Source organism: Leptonychotes weddellii, chromosome 15, assembly GCF_054177405.1.
Source record: "Leptonychotes weddellii isolate Sample4059 chromosome 15, ASM5417740v2, whole genome shotgun sequence".
Classification (NCBI taxonomy): Eukaryota; Metazoa; Chordata; class Mammalia; order Carnivora; family Phocidae; genus Leptonychotes; species Leptonychotes weddellii.
In genome coordinates this window covers 20,539,843-20,555,494 of record NC_138383.1, presented here as the reverse complement: position 1 = coordinate 20,555,494, position 15,652 = coordinate 20,539,843, and the positions used below count along the sequence as shown (strand labels likewise).

The 15,652-nt window shown below is 47.7% G+C and overlaps 1 protein-coding gene across 3 annotated transcripts in view; it reads left to right on the top strand.

Annotated features, from left to right (window-relative positions):
* Positions 1-1,782: 1,782 nt before the first annotated feature.
* The window catches only part of SOCS7 (suppressor of cytokine signaling 7), a 31,183-nt gene continuing 17,313 nt past the window's right edge, over positions 1,783-15,652 (top strand). The window contains exons 1-6 of one of the 3 annotated variants that reach the window (XM_006744894.3): positions 1,783-2,937; positions 9,769-9,833; positions 12,730-12,834; positions 13,279-13,380; positions 14,245-14,375; positions 14,892-15,060. In XM_006744894.3, the coding sequence (XP_006744957.2) occupies positions 1,973-2,937; positions 9,769-9,833; positions 12,730-12,834; positions 13,279-13,380; positions 14,245-14,375; positions 14,892-15,060 (1,537 nt within the window). In that variant the 5' untranslated portion in view covers positions 1,783-1,972. The remainder of the gene's footprint in view (positions 2,938-9,768; positions 9,834-12,729; positions 12,835-13,278; positions 13,381-14,244; positions 14,376-14,891; positions 15,061-15,652) is intronic. The other 2 variants (XM_081805104.1, XM_081805105.1) reach the window with 2 other exon arrangements.

Genomic DNA, 15,652 nt, shown 5'->3' with positions numbered 1-15,652 from the left:
GGCTGGCTGATCGTTCCTCCTTATCTCTTGCATCCCTCGACATCTCTCAGGGGCCAATTACAATAGTTTCCTAGCTGATCTCCCGGCCTGCTGTCTCCAGTCCAGTCCTCTCCCTCCCCTCCAGTCCAGTATCCTCTACACAGCAAGCTTTCTCTTATTTGATCTTCACAGCATGTCTGCAAGAAGGTGAAGCAGTCATCTTTATTCCTATTTTGCAGATGAGAAAACTGAGGTATGAAGATGCTGTGAAGCTGGCTCATACAGGACTGTGAAAGTCAACTGTTAAAATTTCAGGAATTTTGTAAGCCAGTTGTGAAACACAGCCACTATTCAAAATTAAATTATGCACACTTATAATTAAATGTTTAAAATAAAGGTAATATATTTTCAAAACTCATCACTTTCTAATAATTTTACTATTACTCTTTACCTATGTTCCTGGGGTTGTTATTGTAGCTGCACGATGAAACTATTACATAAGGGTATGCTACTGCTCATCTCTTTCTAACTCCGTGTCCAGTAACTCTGTGTTCTGAAAATTGAAATCAGCCATGGTGGGAGTATTTACACCATGGATATCAGCAAATGCTACAAATCAGGGCCTTGATTTAGTGTTTTGTCGATTATCTAGATTTAAGAAAGTGATGGAGGGAAAGTTAGTAATTCAGATTTAAATTTAATGTGTTATGCCTGTAGCCATTACATTGTGAATAGCACAAAAATTAAGGAAATCTTTTTTAAAATATTTTATTCATTTATTTGAGAGAGAGGGGGGAGGGAGAGAGAGCACACAAGCGGGGGTGGGGAGGGGTTGCAGAGGGAGAGGGAGAAACAGACTCCCCACCCAGCAAAGAGCCCCAAGGTGGGCTCCATCTCAGGACCCTGGGATCATCACCTGAGCGGAAGGCAGATGCTTAACCGACTGAGCCACCCAGGTGCCCCCCAAATTAAGGGAATATTCTTTCAGTATTTGAAAACTGTTTTCTGATTCAGCAAGCAAGTCACTCCCATAATTGCCAGTTAAGACCGTCTTTATTTTTTTCATTTTCCTCTTACACTGACATTGAGGAAAACATCAACCAACATTTCATGCTGCGATTCCTTGGTCAACTGAAACCACAGGTTGGCTACCCATACAAGGGTTTGACCAAAGCCAATGAAAGGATTCTTGAGAATCAATTGGTTATATAGAATTTGCAATCGTATACTATTGTTATCATTTGTAAATTGTGTGCTATACAACCTTTACATCAGTAAAATTCATGATAAACTTATGTACATATATATATATATATATATATATGCATGTAATGCCCTCTTCCCCCCAGAGAGCCAGCTGTTCAACATTTATCAGCACACCACTGGCTCTAGAACACACATTATTCATGTGTCATTCCACAAACATTCACTGGAAGCCAGCGGGGATACAGTTAGTCAATGAAGAAATGACTCGGTCACGGTCACACCTCGCAAGCGGCACAGGCGGGACCACATCACAGGTATTCCCAGAGGCCGGCCGCTCTCTCGGCCAGGACCAAACCAGGCTTTCCACGGCCGCTCCCCCCGCACCGGGGAGGGGCGGCTTCGGCCTCAGCGCCCGGGAAGTAAAAAGCAAGGGTCGGGCCAGGGGACCAACGGCCAGGCGAGAAGCCGCCCACCGCCAATAGCGGCCCGGGCTGCACTCAACGTCACGCTCCGCCGAGGCCAGCGCGAGCACGCCCTGGGGAGGGGGCGTGGCCACAGCCTCCCGGAAGTGACGCTATCCGGGGGCGGTCCTCGGCGGCGGCGGCGGCGCGCAGCCTGGGCTCGCGCTGGGCTCCGCGCGCCCCCCGCCCCCCTCTATGAGGCAGAGGCCGCGGCGGCCGTTAGCGCTGTCGCTCCGGGGGCCGCGGCGGGCGGGGCTCCAGCGGGGCCCGGCCTAGTCCCCACCCCAGCCCGGCTCCCAGCCGCCCGCCCTCCCTCCCTCTCCCCGATGCAGGGGGCCGAGCTCCGGGATGGCGAGGCGGCGGCGGCGGCCGCTTCGTACCGCGTCCTGAGCCGCCTGCTCGGCTATGGAGAGGCGGCCCCCGAACCAGGCCCGCCGCCGCCGCCCCCGGGCCATGGCCCCCCGCCGCCACCCTTCCTCGCGCGGCCCGGTCCGCGGGGCTCCCGGCCGCCGCAGCTGATGGTGTTCCGCAACGTGGGTCGGCCGCCGGAGGAGGAGGACGCGGAGGCGGCCCCGGAGCCGGGACCCTCGGAACTGCTGTGTCCCCGGCACCGCTGTGCCCTGGACCCCAAGGCCCTGCCGCCGGGGTTGGCGCTCGAGCGGACCTGGGGCCCGGCGGCTGGACTGGAGGCGCAGTTGGCGGCTCTGGGGCTCGGGCAGCCGGCGGCGCCAGGGGTCAAGACGGTCGGTGGGGGTTGCTGCCCGTGCCCGTGCCCCCCGCAGCCGCCCCCTCCGCAGCCCCAGCCGCCTGCTGCCGCCCCGCAGACCGGGGAGGACCCCACGGAGACGAGCGACGCGCTGCTGGTCCTGGAGGGCTTGGAGTCGGAGGCCGAGAGCCTGGAGACTAACAGCTGCTCGGAAGAGGAGCTCAGCAGCCCGGGCCGCGGAGGAGGAGGGGGCGGCCGGCTTCTGCTGCAGCCCCCGGGTCCTGAATTACCCCCGGTGCCCTTCCCGATGCAGGACTTGGTCCCCCCAGGGCGCTTGGGTAGAGGGGAGCCGCAGCCCCCGCCCCCGCCCCCGCCTCCTCCCGGGCCCCTCCGGCCACTGGCGGGCCCTTCTCGGAAGGGCTCCCTCAAAATCCGCCTCAGTCGCCTCTTTCGCACGAAGAGCTGCAACGGCGGATCCGGCGGTGGGGATGGGGCCGGCAAGAGGCCTTCTGGAGAGCTGGCTACTTCTGCTGCGAGCCTGACAGACATGGGAGGCTCTGCGGGCCGGGAGCTGGACGCGGGGAGGTGAGACTGGCCGGGGGGCTGACTGACAAAACCTCCTTGTCTTGTTTCATTTCCCTTTTATTCTGCTGCGAACATGCTTCTGACAGTTCTAGGATGTGCTTTTCATAAGGAGGCACAGAGACTTAGGGCTAAAGGTGGTGACATCGCCCGTTCCGTCAGAGCTAATTGGGGGAACAGTTTTCACTCTTAGGAAGTTCACTCCGGTGACATTTCTCAGCTGGTTAGCATCCCTCCAGTTGGGAGATGATTTGAAACCATCCTCCCTCCCCCCACCCTGGCCTGGCTTTTAAAGTTTTCCAAGGTGTCTGTCTACCATTATATCTGGTAGGGAGGTTGCTGGAAATGTTTGGTCTTTGGGGCAAAAAAGTTGGTGTTGTAACCATTTTGCTTATTATTCTTTCTGTTTACCCCACCCCTTTCACACTCATGCCTACAGATGATGTGACACACGTGCAGTTGTAGGCCAGCAATTGTTTGGGTATCTCTATTCAACATGTTAATGCTTTCCTGGTTGGTTTCTTAGATACACTTGGTATCTCAAGCCTGTGTGCTGACCACGGTCTGGGAGAATAGAAAATAGTTTGCTCTCAAGACCATGTGAGTATTCTAAGTGTGAGGTATAGACATGGGTCCGTGAGTTCTAGGCCAGTTGATGAATATTCCAAACTTGGACGTCGATTTTTTTTTTTTCTCTGCATTTCTGAAGGGTGGACAGCACTCTGGCATTCAGTGTTAGGTCTGTATATTAGTTTAAAAAGCTGTCAACTTTTGTGTCAAGAAGCGAGACTTCCCTTGTGGTAACTGCCATTGTGGTTTGCACCGCCGAGTGGATTCTGAACAAAGATTGGAATTGGTTTTGGTGCAGCTCATATGGTGGATTCTTGAGACACACTGGCAACCACAACCCAAGGCTGAAGAACGGGTAGACCAGTAGATTTGAGAACTTTACTGTGTACCAGAATCACGTGGGGAGCTTTGGGAAAAGATCAGTATGTCTGAGGGCCCAAGAGTTTGAATTTCTACAAAGCTTCCCACATGACCCTGAAGTACGACCTCGACTGGGAACCACTCATCCTTGGACCTCTCCTTTCAGGGGAGTTTGCATGCCCCCAAGAGGAAAGTGTGTCTTAAATAAATTTTGACTTAGCTGCCCTTTCTGAACAGTTGTGCCAGAGCATCATCTTGGGAATCAGACCCAACCCAAATTCCCTAAAGAAATCAGTAGGTTGATGTGTGTTGCCGCCTCAGGTAAACCTATGTTTCTGCCTTTGCTTCCCAGTGAACTTATGCTGGGAGCTCAGGTCTTAAAACATGTGTGGCTGCCTAAACAGCATTTTTATTGTAGGCTCTGCATTCGATGCTCCACTTACCAGTATAGATGAAATTTTCATCAGATGGGGGGAGGGCAGGATTGAATCTGTGGGTAATGACATAGGATAGACTGCTAATTTTCTTGTGGTTTGTCTTGCCTTTGTTCCATATTGACCAGGACTTGGTCTAAGATTCCAGAGACGCCAAATATGAGGTGTGGCGTGAAATTAGCTGCTACGTCTAATAGATTAGGAAGAGGAAAAGGCATATAACATTATACGGTTTTTTGCCTTTGGAAGCAGAATTTAATGGTCATTGGCTGCTCTTTTACCAACCCTCACACTAAGCACAATACAGATTTCTGCTGCAGAGCAAATTGGGCTGTAGCTCTGCAAGGAAGCTTAGCTCAGGGCACTGGAGAATTACATTTTTTGGTCCAAGGGCTTTTTCTGATGAATTGGAGAAGAGCTAGGTATTTGTGTATGAACGTTTGGCTGACTGCTATTAGGAGGCAGTGTGTTGCACAGAGAACATGAACATCTAGATTCTGCTTACAACTCCAGCATCTGTGCAATGTAGGCCAATTTTGTCTTCTTCGTGCTTCCTCTTTTTTTTCCATCTGTAAAATGGGAGTGATTCTTGTCTTGTTCCTGTCCTTGTAGGAACTGAATGAAGACAAGAGAAATTGAGATGGAATATTTTGTGCTTTTGGAGGAGAAGGAATAAGATTGAACTGGTAATTTTTTTTTAATGCTTAGAATTTGGTGCTGCTAGATTTGCTTGTTAGCTTTTCCACAGCTTACTATGTGCCAGTCTTGTTGGCAGCCTCGCAGCTGTGAGAAACTTGGTAAGTCTGGCTAGGGTAGTTGTGATTTCTATGGATCTGCACCTCCTAAGTCCGCCCTGTTGGGAAGAAGGATGAGTTTGGAATTTTAGGTTGTTTTCTTGTTTTGATTGGTAAGGACCTGGAGGCTGTGAGAAATGACAGTCTTTTGCCAGAAGGTATATGACCTCCCTTATTGTTAGTTGGAGTTAATTACGAGTCTCTGCAATCTTTGCTGTATAATTTGGGGCTTTTCAGTAACCTCTGGATATGGTTCTCTTTGCCCTTTTCCACATCTGCCCTTCCCACAGCTATCACTAGAAAGTACTTCCTGCCGTCATTTTATAAGGCTTGATAGTTTCCATATTTTAACATGAAGCAAACCTTTAGTTCCTTTCAGATGCTTTAGAGTCCTAAATGGACCTGCCTGGATATACTGAGTCTTAAGTCTCGTGTGAATTAGCTTAGAGAACCCTTTTCAAGTGAAGGAAGAAATGGGCCCGTCGACTAATCAGGTTTCTGTTCTGGAGAACTGGGCTAGGCCTTGTAACACACATATGTTGGAATTCAAAGAGCTGGGCTTGATGCCTGAGGGCCTCGGTGTGATATAGAATTGCTATTTCAGGAAAACCAGTGAAGTTCCCTTGTCTTTTCCACATATGTTGAAATGATTGTCTTCCTTTGTATTTGCTGAGAAACAGCATTTGATCTAACCTTTTAAAATCATCACATCAGGGGCGCCTGGGTGGCTCAGTCGGTTAAGCATCTGCCTTCTGCTCAGGTCATGATCCCGGGGTCCTGGGATCCAGCCCCGCGTCGGGCTCCCTGCTCGGCGGGAAGCCTGTTTCTCCCTCTCCCACTCCCCCTGCTTGTGTTCCCTCTCTCCCTGTGTCTCTCTCTGTCAGATAAATAAATAAAATCTTTAAAAAATAAAAATAAAATAAAATAAAATAAAATCATCACATAATACATACATGGTTGGAAATGGGTACCTTGTTCATTTTTCAAGGTTTGTTTTTTCCGAGTTAACAGTTGAGATTATTACTGGCAGTCTTCGTAATTGTGAGGTGGGAAAATGGAGAACAGTTCTGTAGTGGTTTCCTATTTGTTTGGAAAAAAGATAGAATTCTGGAAAGAGAGGCAGGCTGCCTTGGCATTAGTCTGGGGCCCTGCTGTCGTGGACAGACCCGGCAGACATGAGAAAGCCTTTTCTGTTTCCTCGGGTCTTCAGGTCTCAGGGAATCTGTTTGAGAAATAGCCTGACGTGCTGAGAACAAGATGATTTTGTGGTGTGTGCTGAGGAAGTTCTGACTTTGGGTTTGGGTTTTGGGTCCATACTCCATGGATCTTTTCAACTCTCGTGCCACAAAGTGGTTGTGGTTGGCATCTTATCTTTTGGAATGAGCAACCTAACTTCAGAAATCTCTGTCCATTCCAGCCTGTGCCTTTCACTCCTTAACATTTTCCCTGCTAAAATCATTCCAAGGTTTTAGACGTTGGACCACACCTCTTGGCTTTTCCCCGGAAGTTCCCTCCATAGGTTCTTCAGTTGGCAAATGGTGGAGTTTTGGATCTGACCTTGCTGCACAGATGTCTGTGTATTGGAACTACAAATGAACACATGGTTTTTGTGCCTGCAGCACATGAACAGACACTGGCTTATGATGTGTTGGAAATGGCACGGGCTGGCTGACTTGGCACTGTGTGCTCTGGCAGGCGCAGAGGTAAATTGTGGCCATCAAACCTGGCATTTGGACATCCGAGTTTGGGAGTTACTGTAGAAAAGGACATGTTTAAGTCTTAGGACATCAGTAGATGGGGTTTATGGACAAGAGAGAGGGAGGACATCGTTATTTCATGGTTTATGTTTTAGGTTTCAAGGAATTTGAAAAGTGGCCATTGGTTTTATCAATGTGTTGTTGGCCCATCTAGTCTAATGTTTGTAACCCATTTTATCCCACGGATCTGTTGCCGTCCAGTTAGTAATTTGCAGAGTGGAAGTGGACACAGGCATTCTGTTTGTCATCTGTAGCAGAAGCAATGGTGTAGCTGACACAAAGGACTGCTAGCCCCAAAGAAGACCTTTGCCTCAGGTCTTCTGCTGCCTCTGTCCTTTTCTGCCACTTGAGGTATAGCCCACCAGATCCTACCCCACCCTACCTCGCAAGTCTTTCTGCCGCTAAGATGCAAGTGGCCCACTGGCAGAGTTAAAATGACTTAACTTTGCACCCTAATGCTTGTCAGGATGATCTGGGGAGGAATAAAATAACATGGGAATGTAGTATGGAAGGGTTAGTTAAAAATGTTACTGGAGCTGAATCATTCATGTTGTTTTCCCAAAACGGCACATCCAGCTTGGATGGGCTTTTATCGTTTTAAATGCTTCATGTCTACAAAAGGAGATACATAAAGTGTATGTACTATAATAATAATGAATTGCATACTTGGGTACCCACCACTAAGCTTAGCAAATAGAATGTTATCAGTATCTTTGAAGACCCCTGTGTGTTGCTTCCTGATTACATCTCTTCCCTCCCCCACGTAACCACCATCCTCAATTTTATGTTAATTGTTCCCTTGCTTTGTTTTTTATAGTTGTCTAGATCGGTCTTTTCATGAATGACTGCCATTAGAATGCTCTCAGGATCCTTGAGACAGAAACTGCTTTGGATTTTTAGTTAGACAGCGTCTACCTGAAGAGAGAAGGAAGCACTTATTTTTATTATTAGCCTATCAGCCCCCTAGACCTTCTACCTCTTCAAGCTTCCAGCCCCGAGGCCCCCTTATTTGCCAGAAAAAGCCATCCCAGGGCTCTCAAATGGCTCTGCCTGTGTTCAGATTCTGATGTATTTCTTTTTCTAGATCCTAGAAACTATGATTTTCTTCTGCAGAATGCCGGGGGTGGGGGAGAAGATGAGCCCCCGCAAGATGTGTGCATTTGGGTACTGCCGTTCTTCAGCGCTTGGCACTGAAGAGCCTCGTCCCCAGCATGGGCAGATGGCAGAGTAATGCAGCTTCCTTTGAAAAGAGGCAAACGGCCAAATGGCTGAGGTGTGAACCCTTTGAGAGGCCAGTGCTTTAGGTTTCTACTTGCTGGGTTTAATGTTGGACCCACAAGTTATCAAATAAAAATCAGCTTGGAAGCTCTTCAGTCTTAAAGTTCATGTCCAGCAGAATTAACTTTCCATTCCAGCCCCCTGGAGTGTTGGAACTAAGCTGCAGACGATCAGGGTCAACTTTTATAAACAGAGGAGTCTGGGTGGTCGTGTCGTGTTTTGATGCAGCCCTGTCTCCTGTGTGTGCCTTGGGTGGGGCAGGTACAGGGAGCACCATCATTAGATGAGAAGTCTCAGCATCGAAGAAGTTGCAGAGGGAGTGTGAGATAGGAATCCAGCGTCTTGGCTGTTTCTGAGTAAGGTCTTCCCAGTATGGTTTTGAATTTCTGTTTGAAGGGAGTCTCGAGAAGCTTAGACGTCTGTGTTAAAACAAATGCGTAAAGATCTTCCAAAGTCAAATAATTTAAATAGGGTTTCATTTTGGATTTTCTGTGCAGCTTCTCTGTTGGTGCCTTTGAAGTTTTATTTAGTCCTTTGGGTGAGAGTAATTTTGGAAGGTGAGCCAGGTATAAGGCCTAGAGTCAGCCACTCAATTCGTGGGTTTTTTCCTTTTTCTTTTTTAAGTCTGGTTTGTTGAGGTATAATTTATGACCGCCTAAAATTCACCTTTTTTTTTTTTTAGGTGTCCGGTTCTGTTAATTTTGGCAAGGATATGCAGTCATATAAGCTCTGCCACAGTGCAGATAGAGCATATTTTTATCACTTCTGCAAGTTCTTTCCCTTGTAGTCAATTCAGTCAGCCTGAGGTGAGGTTTTTGAGCTTAGCACATTTCTGGCCAGAAAGTCTTTGTCAGAGTCTTTTGGATTTCTTTCATTTCTCACTGAAAAGCCAGTTGAAATTGGTACAAAGTGAAGTTACCTTTGGTGTATCTTTTCACAGGAGATCTAGGTTTTCCAGCTGGCTCCCCGGAGCAGGATCAAGAAGTCATGGGGAGAGCCATGTGACTGGCCACTCAGAGAGGGGAAGGGCCATTTTCTTTGGGAGCCGGGCAGAGCCCTGAACCTGAGGGGGCCCCCTTGTTAGCTGATGGCTTTGTACCATGGCTCAGGGCATTTGTGTAGAAATCAGGGATCTTAGTGGTTGAACATTGCCTGTGCTTCTTATGCCATTCTCAAGTCCAAATCTATTCCCTGGTTCCCTTTGGGACCTCCTGCACCTTGGGGCAGGGCCATAGGGAAAGTGTTTGCTCCGATAGGACACCTGCTCAGGTCAAGAGCCATTTTCTTGGCTCCCTTATGAAAATCAGCCTTGCATCTGACTTCCTTCCTCTAGAAATGGACTTGCTAATTACCACTCAAGGTGTTTTACTCTTCCATTATGCTGGGTGTGGAGAGATCCAAAGGGATTTCTCATGGCTTTGTAGGCTGAACTTTGTAGCCAAATCTATTTAAGAAATTGCCTGAATTATTTCATTCTCCCCCTTTAAATTTTAGGCTGTATTACAAAAGTGTTGTTGACAGTGACTAGGATTTGCTTGGTTTTTCAGTGCGTCTAGAATTGAGTGTCGTAATGGCTTAAATGTGTATGTGTTCATTCCCCCATCCTCCCTTATATTCTCTGTGTGCTCTCTCACCCCCTAGGAAACCCAGGTTGACAAGAACTCAAAGTGCCTTTTCTCCGGTCTCCTTCAGCCCCCTGTTCACAGGTAAGGGTGATCGCTCTCTTTTTCTTCTGACCTCCGAAAGCAGGAGTGTTCTGAGACCTGTCCGGGGACACTTGCAGATGCACCGCAGAGCGAGCTTCTGGTGGGCCTGCAGCCACTTCCTTCATTCCATGCCCGCTGGGGTTGGGTTGAGGCTATTTTTATGGTGTGGAATGTGTTCTTGACTTTGGAGGCTTATTAGTTGGAGATAGAGACTGCTTGCAGGTAATTAGGTAGCCCTGGCAGGTGCTCAGTGCTTCGTTCAGGGCCATCACGTATAAATTAAAAGTAGGAATTACAAATTTATAGGCTCAGAGTGCATAAAGGACTCTCTAGAAGTCATACAATTCCTGTCCCTACTTCCAAGGGAGTTCATGGATGATCTAATAAACATGATCCACGATTATCTGGTCTATTTTTAAAGACTTTGGGCAAAGGGGATTATGTGAACTCTTGTCTTACCCATTTTAGGGGCCAGGAGTTCTTGCAGCTGTTAGAGTTCTTCACTGTGTCTAATTTAAGTCTTTCCTATTGCAGCAGGGAACACAGTTGCTCAAGTAGGAAAGTGCTTGAATATCCTTTGGGCAACTGCCTTCTCCTTAATGGGGATCTTGTTCAGATAGGGAGCGTTTTCGTTTGTCAGTCATATATGGAGCTCCTGCTTAAGTAAGTGGTAGAGAAGGTCTTTAGCACTCTGCCTCCAGTCTCAGGAACGAGTACTCCTCATTGTTTGTGGCCCAACCAAAAATTCCTAACTTCAAACTCCTTTGGAGGTTGTATCCCTCGAAAAGATGACAGGAAGAATTATGATTTAGGAATGGACATGGCCAGAAGATGATCAGCAGGCTAGTGGGACCCCCGTTACTGCATAGACCGCCATGAGGTGTCAGAAGAAGTGAGTTGGTGTCTGTAATAGGCACAGGTGGAGAGGGAGGCCTCTGTTCTTACCCGAAGCCCAGAATTAAAGAATCCTGCCCTGTAGCAGCATGTCTTTCTCGTTAATAATTGTTTCCTCTTTAAAGTAAGGAACGCTCACCCACATTTGTACTTTCAGGTTTGGTGTTCCTGTTTCAGACAGCCTTAGCTCTCTTGAATTACATCTTTTTTTTTTTTAATTACATGTTTTACTTGAGTGCTATACCTAGGGGCGCGTGGCTGGTTCAGTCAGTTAAGCATCTGCCTTCAGCTCATGTCATGATCTCAGGGTTCTGGGATCAAGCCCCACATCAGGCTCCCTGTGCAGCGGGGAGTCTGCTTCTCCTTCTCCCTCTGCCCCTACCCCCGCTTGTGCTCTCTCTCAAGTAAATAAATAAAATCTTAAAAAAAAAAAAAATAAATAAGTGAAATACCTATTGTCCAGATCTCTGACCCTTCAGGAAACACACTTGTCTGGGCTCACTGCATTGCTCTGGGCTGCTAGGCTCTCAGTTACTAAGCTATGTGATGAGTCTGGGCCCAGCTTCCCAGAGCTTCCGCTGATGACTTTTAGTAGAGCTTTCTTTTTTTTCTTTGTCTCTCTCTCTCTTTTTTTTTTTAAGATTTTATTTTTTATTTTATTTTGACGGAGAGAGACACAGCGAGAGAGGGAACACAAGCAGAGGGAGTGGGAGAGGGAGAAGCAGGCTTCCCGCAGAGCAGGGAACCCGATGCGGGGCTCGATCCCAGGACCCTGGGATCATGACCTGAGCCGAAGACAGACGCTTAATGACTGAGCCACCCAGGCACCCCTCTTTCTTTCAGTAAACTCTGCGCCCTACGTGGGGCTCGACTCATGACCGTGAGATCGAGAGTCACATGCTCTACTGACTATGCCAGCCAGGTCCCCCTGGCAGAGCTTTTCTGCTTATCTTAATTAGTGCTCAAGACCTTTATAAAAAACTGTGTATTAGATTCTGAAAGCCCAACTCTTGGCCTTCTAGAGATATTGGTTACCTCATTTTCTTAATTGGGAAATAATAAAATTCTAGCTGAGGAGCTAATTCAGCCTCCTGAATGAGAAAAAGTTGTTGGAAGTAACACCCTAAGGGCCAAATTAGAGAAATCTTGAGAGTCCTCCCCCTGTGGGTCAGACCTACCAAAACTTGTCAGTCAGCCTTTGTTATATAATACCCTTTTCCCTCTGGTGACTGAAGAGGAGAGAGGGTAGATGGGCTTGGATCGCAAGAAGGAGGGTATATGCAGAGAACAGAACTGCATGATAGGCAGGAAATAGGAGAAACCATGTGACATCCCCCATCAAGCTCCTCTGGAGCTTACCTGATTTGGCTGACTGTGGAAGTAGTTCATTATTAGGATTATAAATGCACTTTTTGGCCTTGGTAGCCTTAGCTATTAAGAATCAGTTGATATGTGAAATGGTTGGTTCTCTTATGAGTGAATATTCTGGAAAATCTAGATGTAGAAAGCCATTTAGGAAGAAGCTGGGGCTCACCTTGGGACCTTTATCTGCATTCAGGTTACCATGCAGTTCTTACATTTTTCTGGCACTTGCTTTCCATGTCCATTTGGACTTGTAACAAGCTGCTTGCCTTGCTCCCTAAGGCAGAAATTGGTACACACATCTGTAAACATAAATGCTGTGAGTTCCATTTGAATAAAGAGCCCTTGTTAAGGTTACGTAGTCAGTGGCACAACCACAATTAATTGGCCTTTCCACTGTTAATCCCATGTTTCTGTCCTAAAGAATCCTTGACCTTTAACAGGACCAAGAAATGATAGAATTTAAAATTGACTTCCCAGGTGTTTGGGGGTGATTCCAGCTCTGGGAAGCATTAGGTTTTGAGATTTTTGAGAGCCGGAGACCTCTAGCCTCCCTTGCTTGCCCTTTGCTTTCCTTTGCTTTCGACTTCAGCTGCGGGCAAGGTGCTTCTGTAACATGCTTGGTCTGTGAATCCCTCAGGTGAAACTGTGTCACTTGTGGACGTGGACATCTCTCAGCGGGGCCTGACCTCTCCACACCCTCCAACTCCCCCTCCTCCTCCGAGGAGAAGCCTCAGCCTCCTAGGTATAGTCTCTGCCCTTCTCTGCCTTCTTGCCCTAGTGGGAGGGGGTGAGCTCTAGAAACCTGTTGTTCTTTTCCAGGACTGGTTTCTAATAATGACCCAATTATTCCCTGTCCCTTTCTCAGCACCCTTATCATCTCCCTAAGCAGTTAAATGGGTTTCTTACCTGCATGCTGTAACATTTACTGTCCATACGTTGATTAGACCTGTATTTATCTTGCCCTGAATCTACCGCTAGTAGACTGCTTTAGGAATATCCTTACATTTCTGCTTTCAACAAAGGAAACCAGGTTAAGATGATTGTTGCCTCTATGCAAAAAGACAGGGTGAAGGTCAGGCCATCTTGCTCCAGAGGGCAGCCTGATGATCCTTCTCCCTCTCCTCTGCTTCACCTCACTCATCTGTGCTCATATTTCTGAACCTCTTGCTTCTGTTCTCTCTTCTAGATGATATCAGTGGGACGCTGCCTACATCTGTCCTTGTGGCTCCGATGGGGTCTTCCCTGCAGTCTTTCCCCCTACCTCCGCCTCCTCCACCCCATGCCCCAGGTTAGCTTAGTTTAGAGGCAAGCCTTGTAAAAGTTGGGAGTACAAAGTGATATACTCTTGAAGGATGGGAGACGTCTATTTATGGAAATAATAGGACTTATGAGAAAGCTTAAATCTTATCCCCTTGGCTGGGCCAGAACTCCTTGGAATTGAGGCCAAGAACTGGTTTTTCTAACCCATTTTCCCGGTGGAGGTGAATCTGACTTTTGTTGGGATAAAAGACTTAAATTTCTCACCTCTTTGCTGCCGAACCTGCTTTGCGGTCTCTGAGTAGATCTCACTTAGGAGACTGCCTTAATTTCCAAATGGTGAGGAGGTTTAAAGTTTTCAGAGTTCTCTGGTGTTTCTAAGCTTTTAGTATTTATTGCAGCCTTGTAAATAAGTACCAAGCATTTAGTAGCCCATACCTGCTTTGCCAGCCTCCAGTCCCCAAGGAGTAAAATGAATGAAATCGGCATTCTTTTCCACTTGCCTGGCAAAATCGTTCCTCTTCCTGGGCAAGTAAGCGAGTCACTATTTCCAAGGCTGCTTTACCGGCGCTTCACCTCGAGGTGGGAGAAGCTGGAATCGCTCTAGGCTGGTGAAGCCCATGAAGTAGTCACCTTAGTCAGGTTAGTGAGCAGCTCCCCTAGCCCTCTCTTGGGGTCAAACGCCCCCACCCATCCTTCACAGCTTACACGAGCCCACACAGCTTTTTGTTACAGCCCATCCAGCTCCTTTCCACTGCTTTGGCGTCCACCCTTTCCAGCTTAGCTTCTAATGCCTTGCCCCTCTTCAGTTAGCATCTCTGTTTTGCGGGGAGGGTCTGCTTGTGCTTGGGAGCTGGGAGGGTGAACAAGTGACCACCACTCTCTTGCCCGGCAGATGCATTTCCCCGGATTGCTCCCATCCGAGCAGCTGAATCCCTGCACAGCCAGCCCCCCCAGCATCTCCAGTGTCCGCTCTACCGGCCCGACTCAAGCAGCTTTGCCGCCAGCCTTCGAGAGTTGGAGAAGGTAGGCGGTGCCCGGAGACTGGCGGCTGGCCTCCTCTCCCACTCTCCTTCTTCTGTCCTGGGCTCTCCTTGTCTTATTTTTAGAAGAAGAGTAGTTCTCTTGCCTCTATATTTACAGTGCCAAAGCAATATGCTGCTATGATCAATTCCATAAGGGACGTTGTAAAATGGAATCTTGGAGAAAAACATTTGAATGTGGTGAAGAACGGTTGTGGAGAACTGTTTACTTAGTGGAAGCTGAGTTTGACAGATTAACTGACCCAGTTCCCTCTCCTTTTCTTTGTAGAGCCCTGGTAATGGGACTGTAGGCTTATTCTTCTGTTACTCTGGAGGGCTAAAGTGAATGAGCCTGCTGTTCATTGCTAATGGTTAAGACACTCTTAGCAGCTCTTACCTAGTGAAATGTTTTGGAAGTGATGGGAGGGTGGGGATTCTCCTGCAGTAAAATCGATTGTGCTGAAAACGTGCACCTTCCCGCCATGCTGTGAAGTACTTGACCACTTCTTGTCTTTGATAGTGTGGTTGGTACTGGGGACCCATGAACTGGGAAGATGCAGAGATGAAGCTGAAAGGGAAGCCAGATGGCTCTTTCCTGGTACGAGATAGCTCTGATCCTCGTTACATCCTGAGCCTCAGTTTCCGGTCACAGGGTATCACCCACCACACGAGAATGGAGCACTACAGAGGTAAGAGGTGCTGCCGTTTGGGGAAAGCCTTCTTCCCCCTTTGCCGGTCTCTACTCTTGCTATCTGGCCTTTTTGCGGGAAGGTTTTATAGAAGTGGAACTACGGATAGGGAGGAAAATCCCATATTCCGTTGAATGTTGTTATGGGTACTGGTTTCAGTCCTAGAAGCAATGTTGGCAGGGGTAGGGAGGAAGGTGAGGGTTCTGCTGAAAAGTATTCTCAACATTTCTCTCCAAAAGAGGAGGGCCTGAACAAGACTGTCAAACAGAGCAAAGCCGGTAGAATTCTCTTGATAGAAGGAAGAGATAACCTAGGACCATTCCACAAATTCTCCCAAGCTCTGTTCATAATTAGACTTAACGCGTGATGTTGCTTCAACTTTCACCCCATGTAGGTAACTGCTGTATCTATATCTCATAAAGAAAAAATAATTAGACAACATCTAGAGAGACTTCTGTTAAATCCTATACACAAAGAGGAGAATTTAGTGTTCATCCTGTGACCGTCCTGTAGTGAATTTCTTTGCCTGAGAGTCGCATCGGCTCTTCCTGTCAGACAGCATGGTGATAATTTCTTTAGGTCACCTATGTGG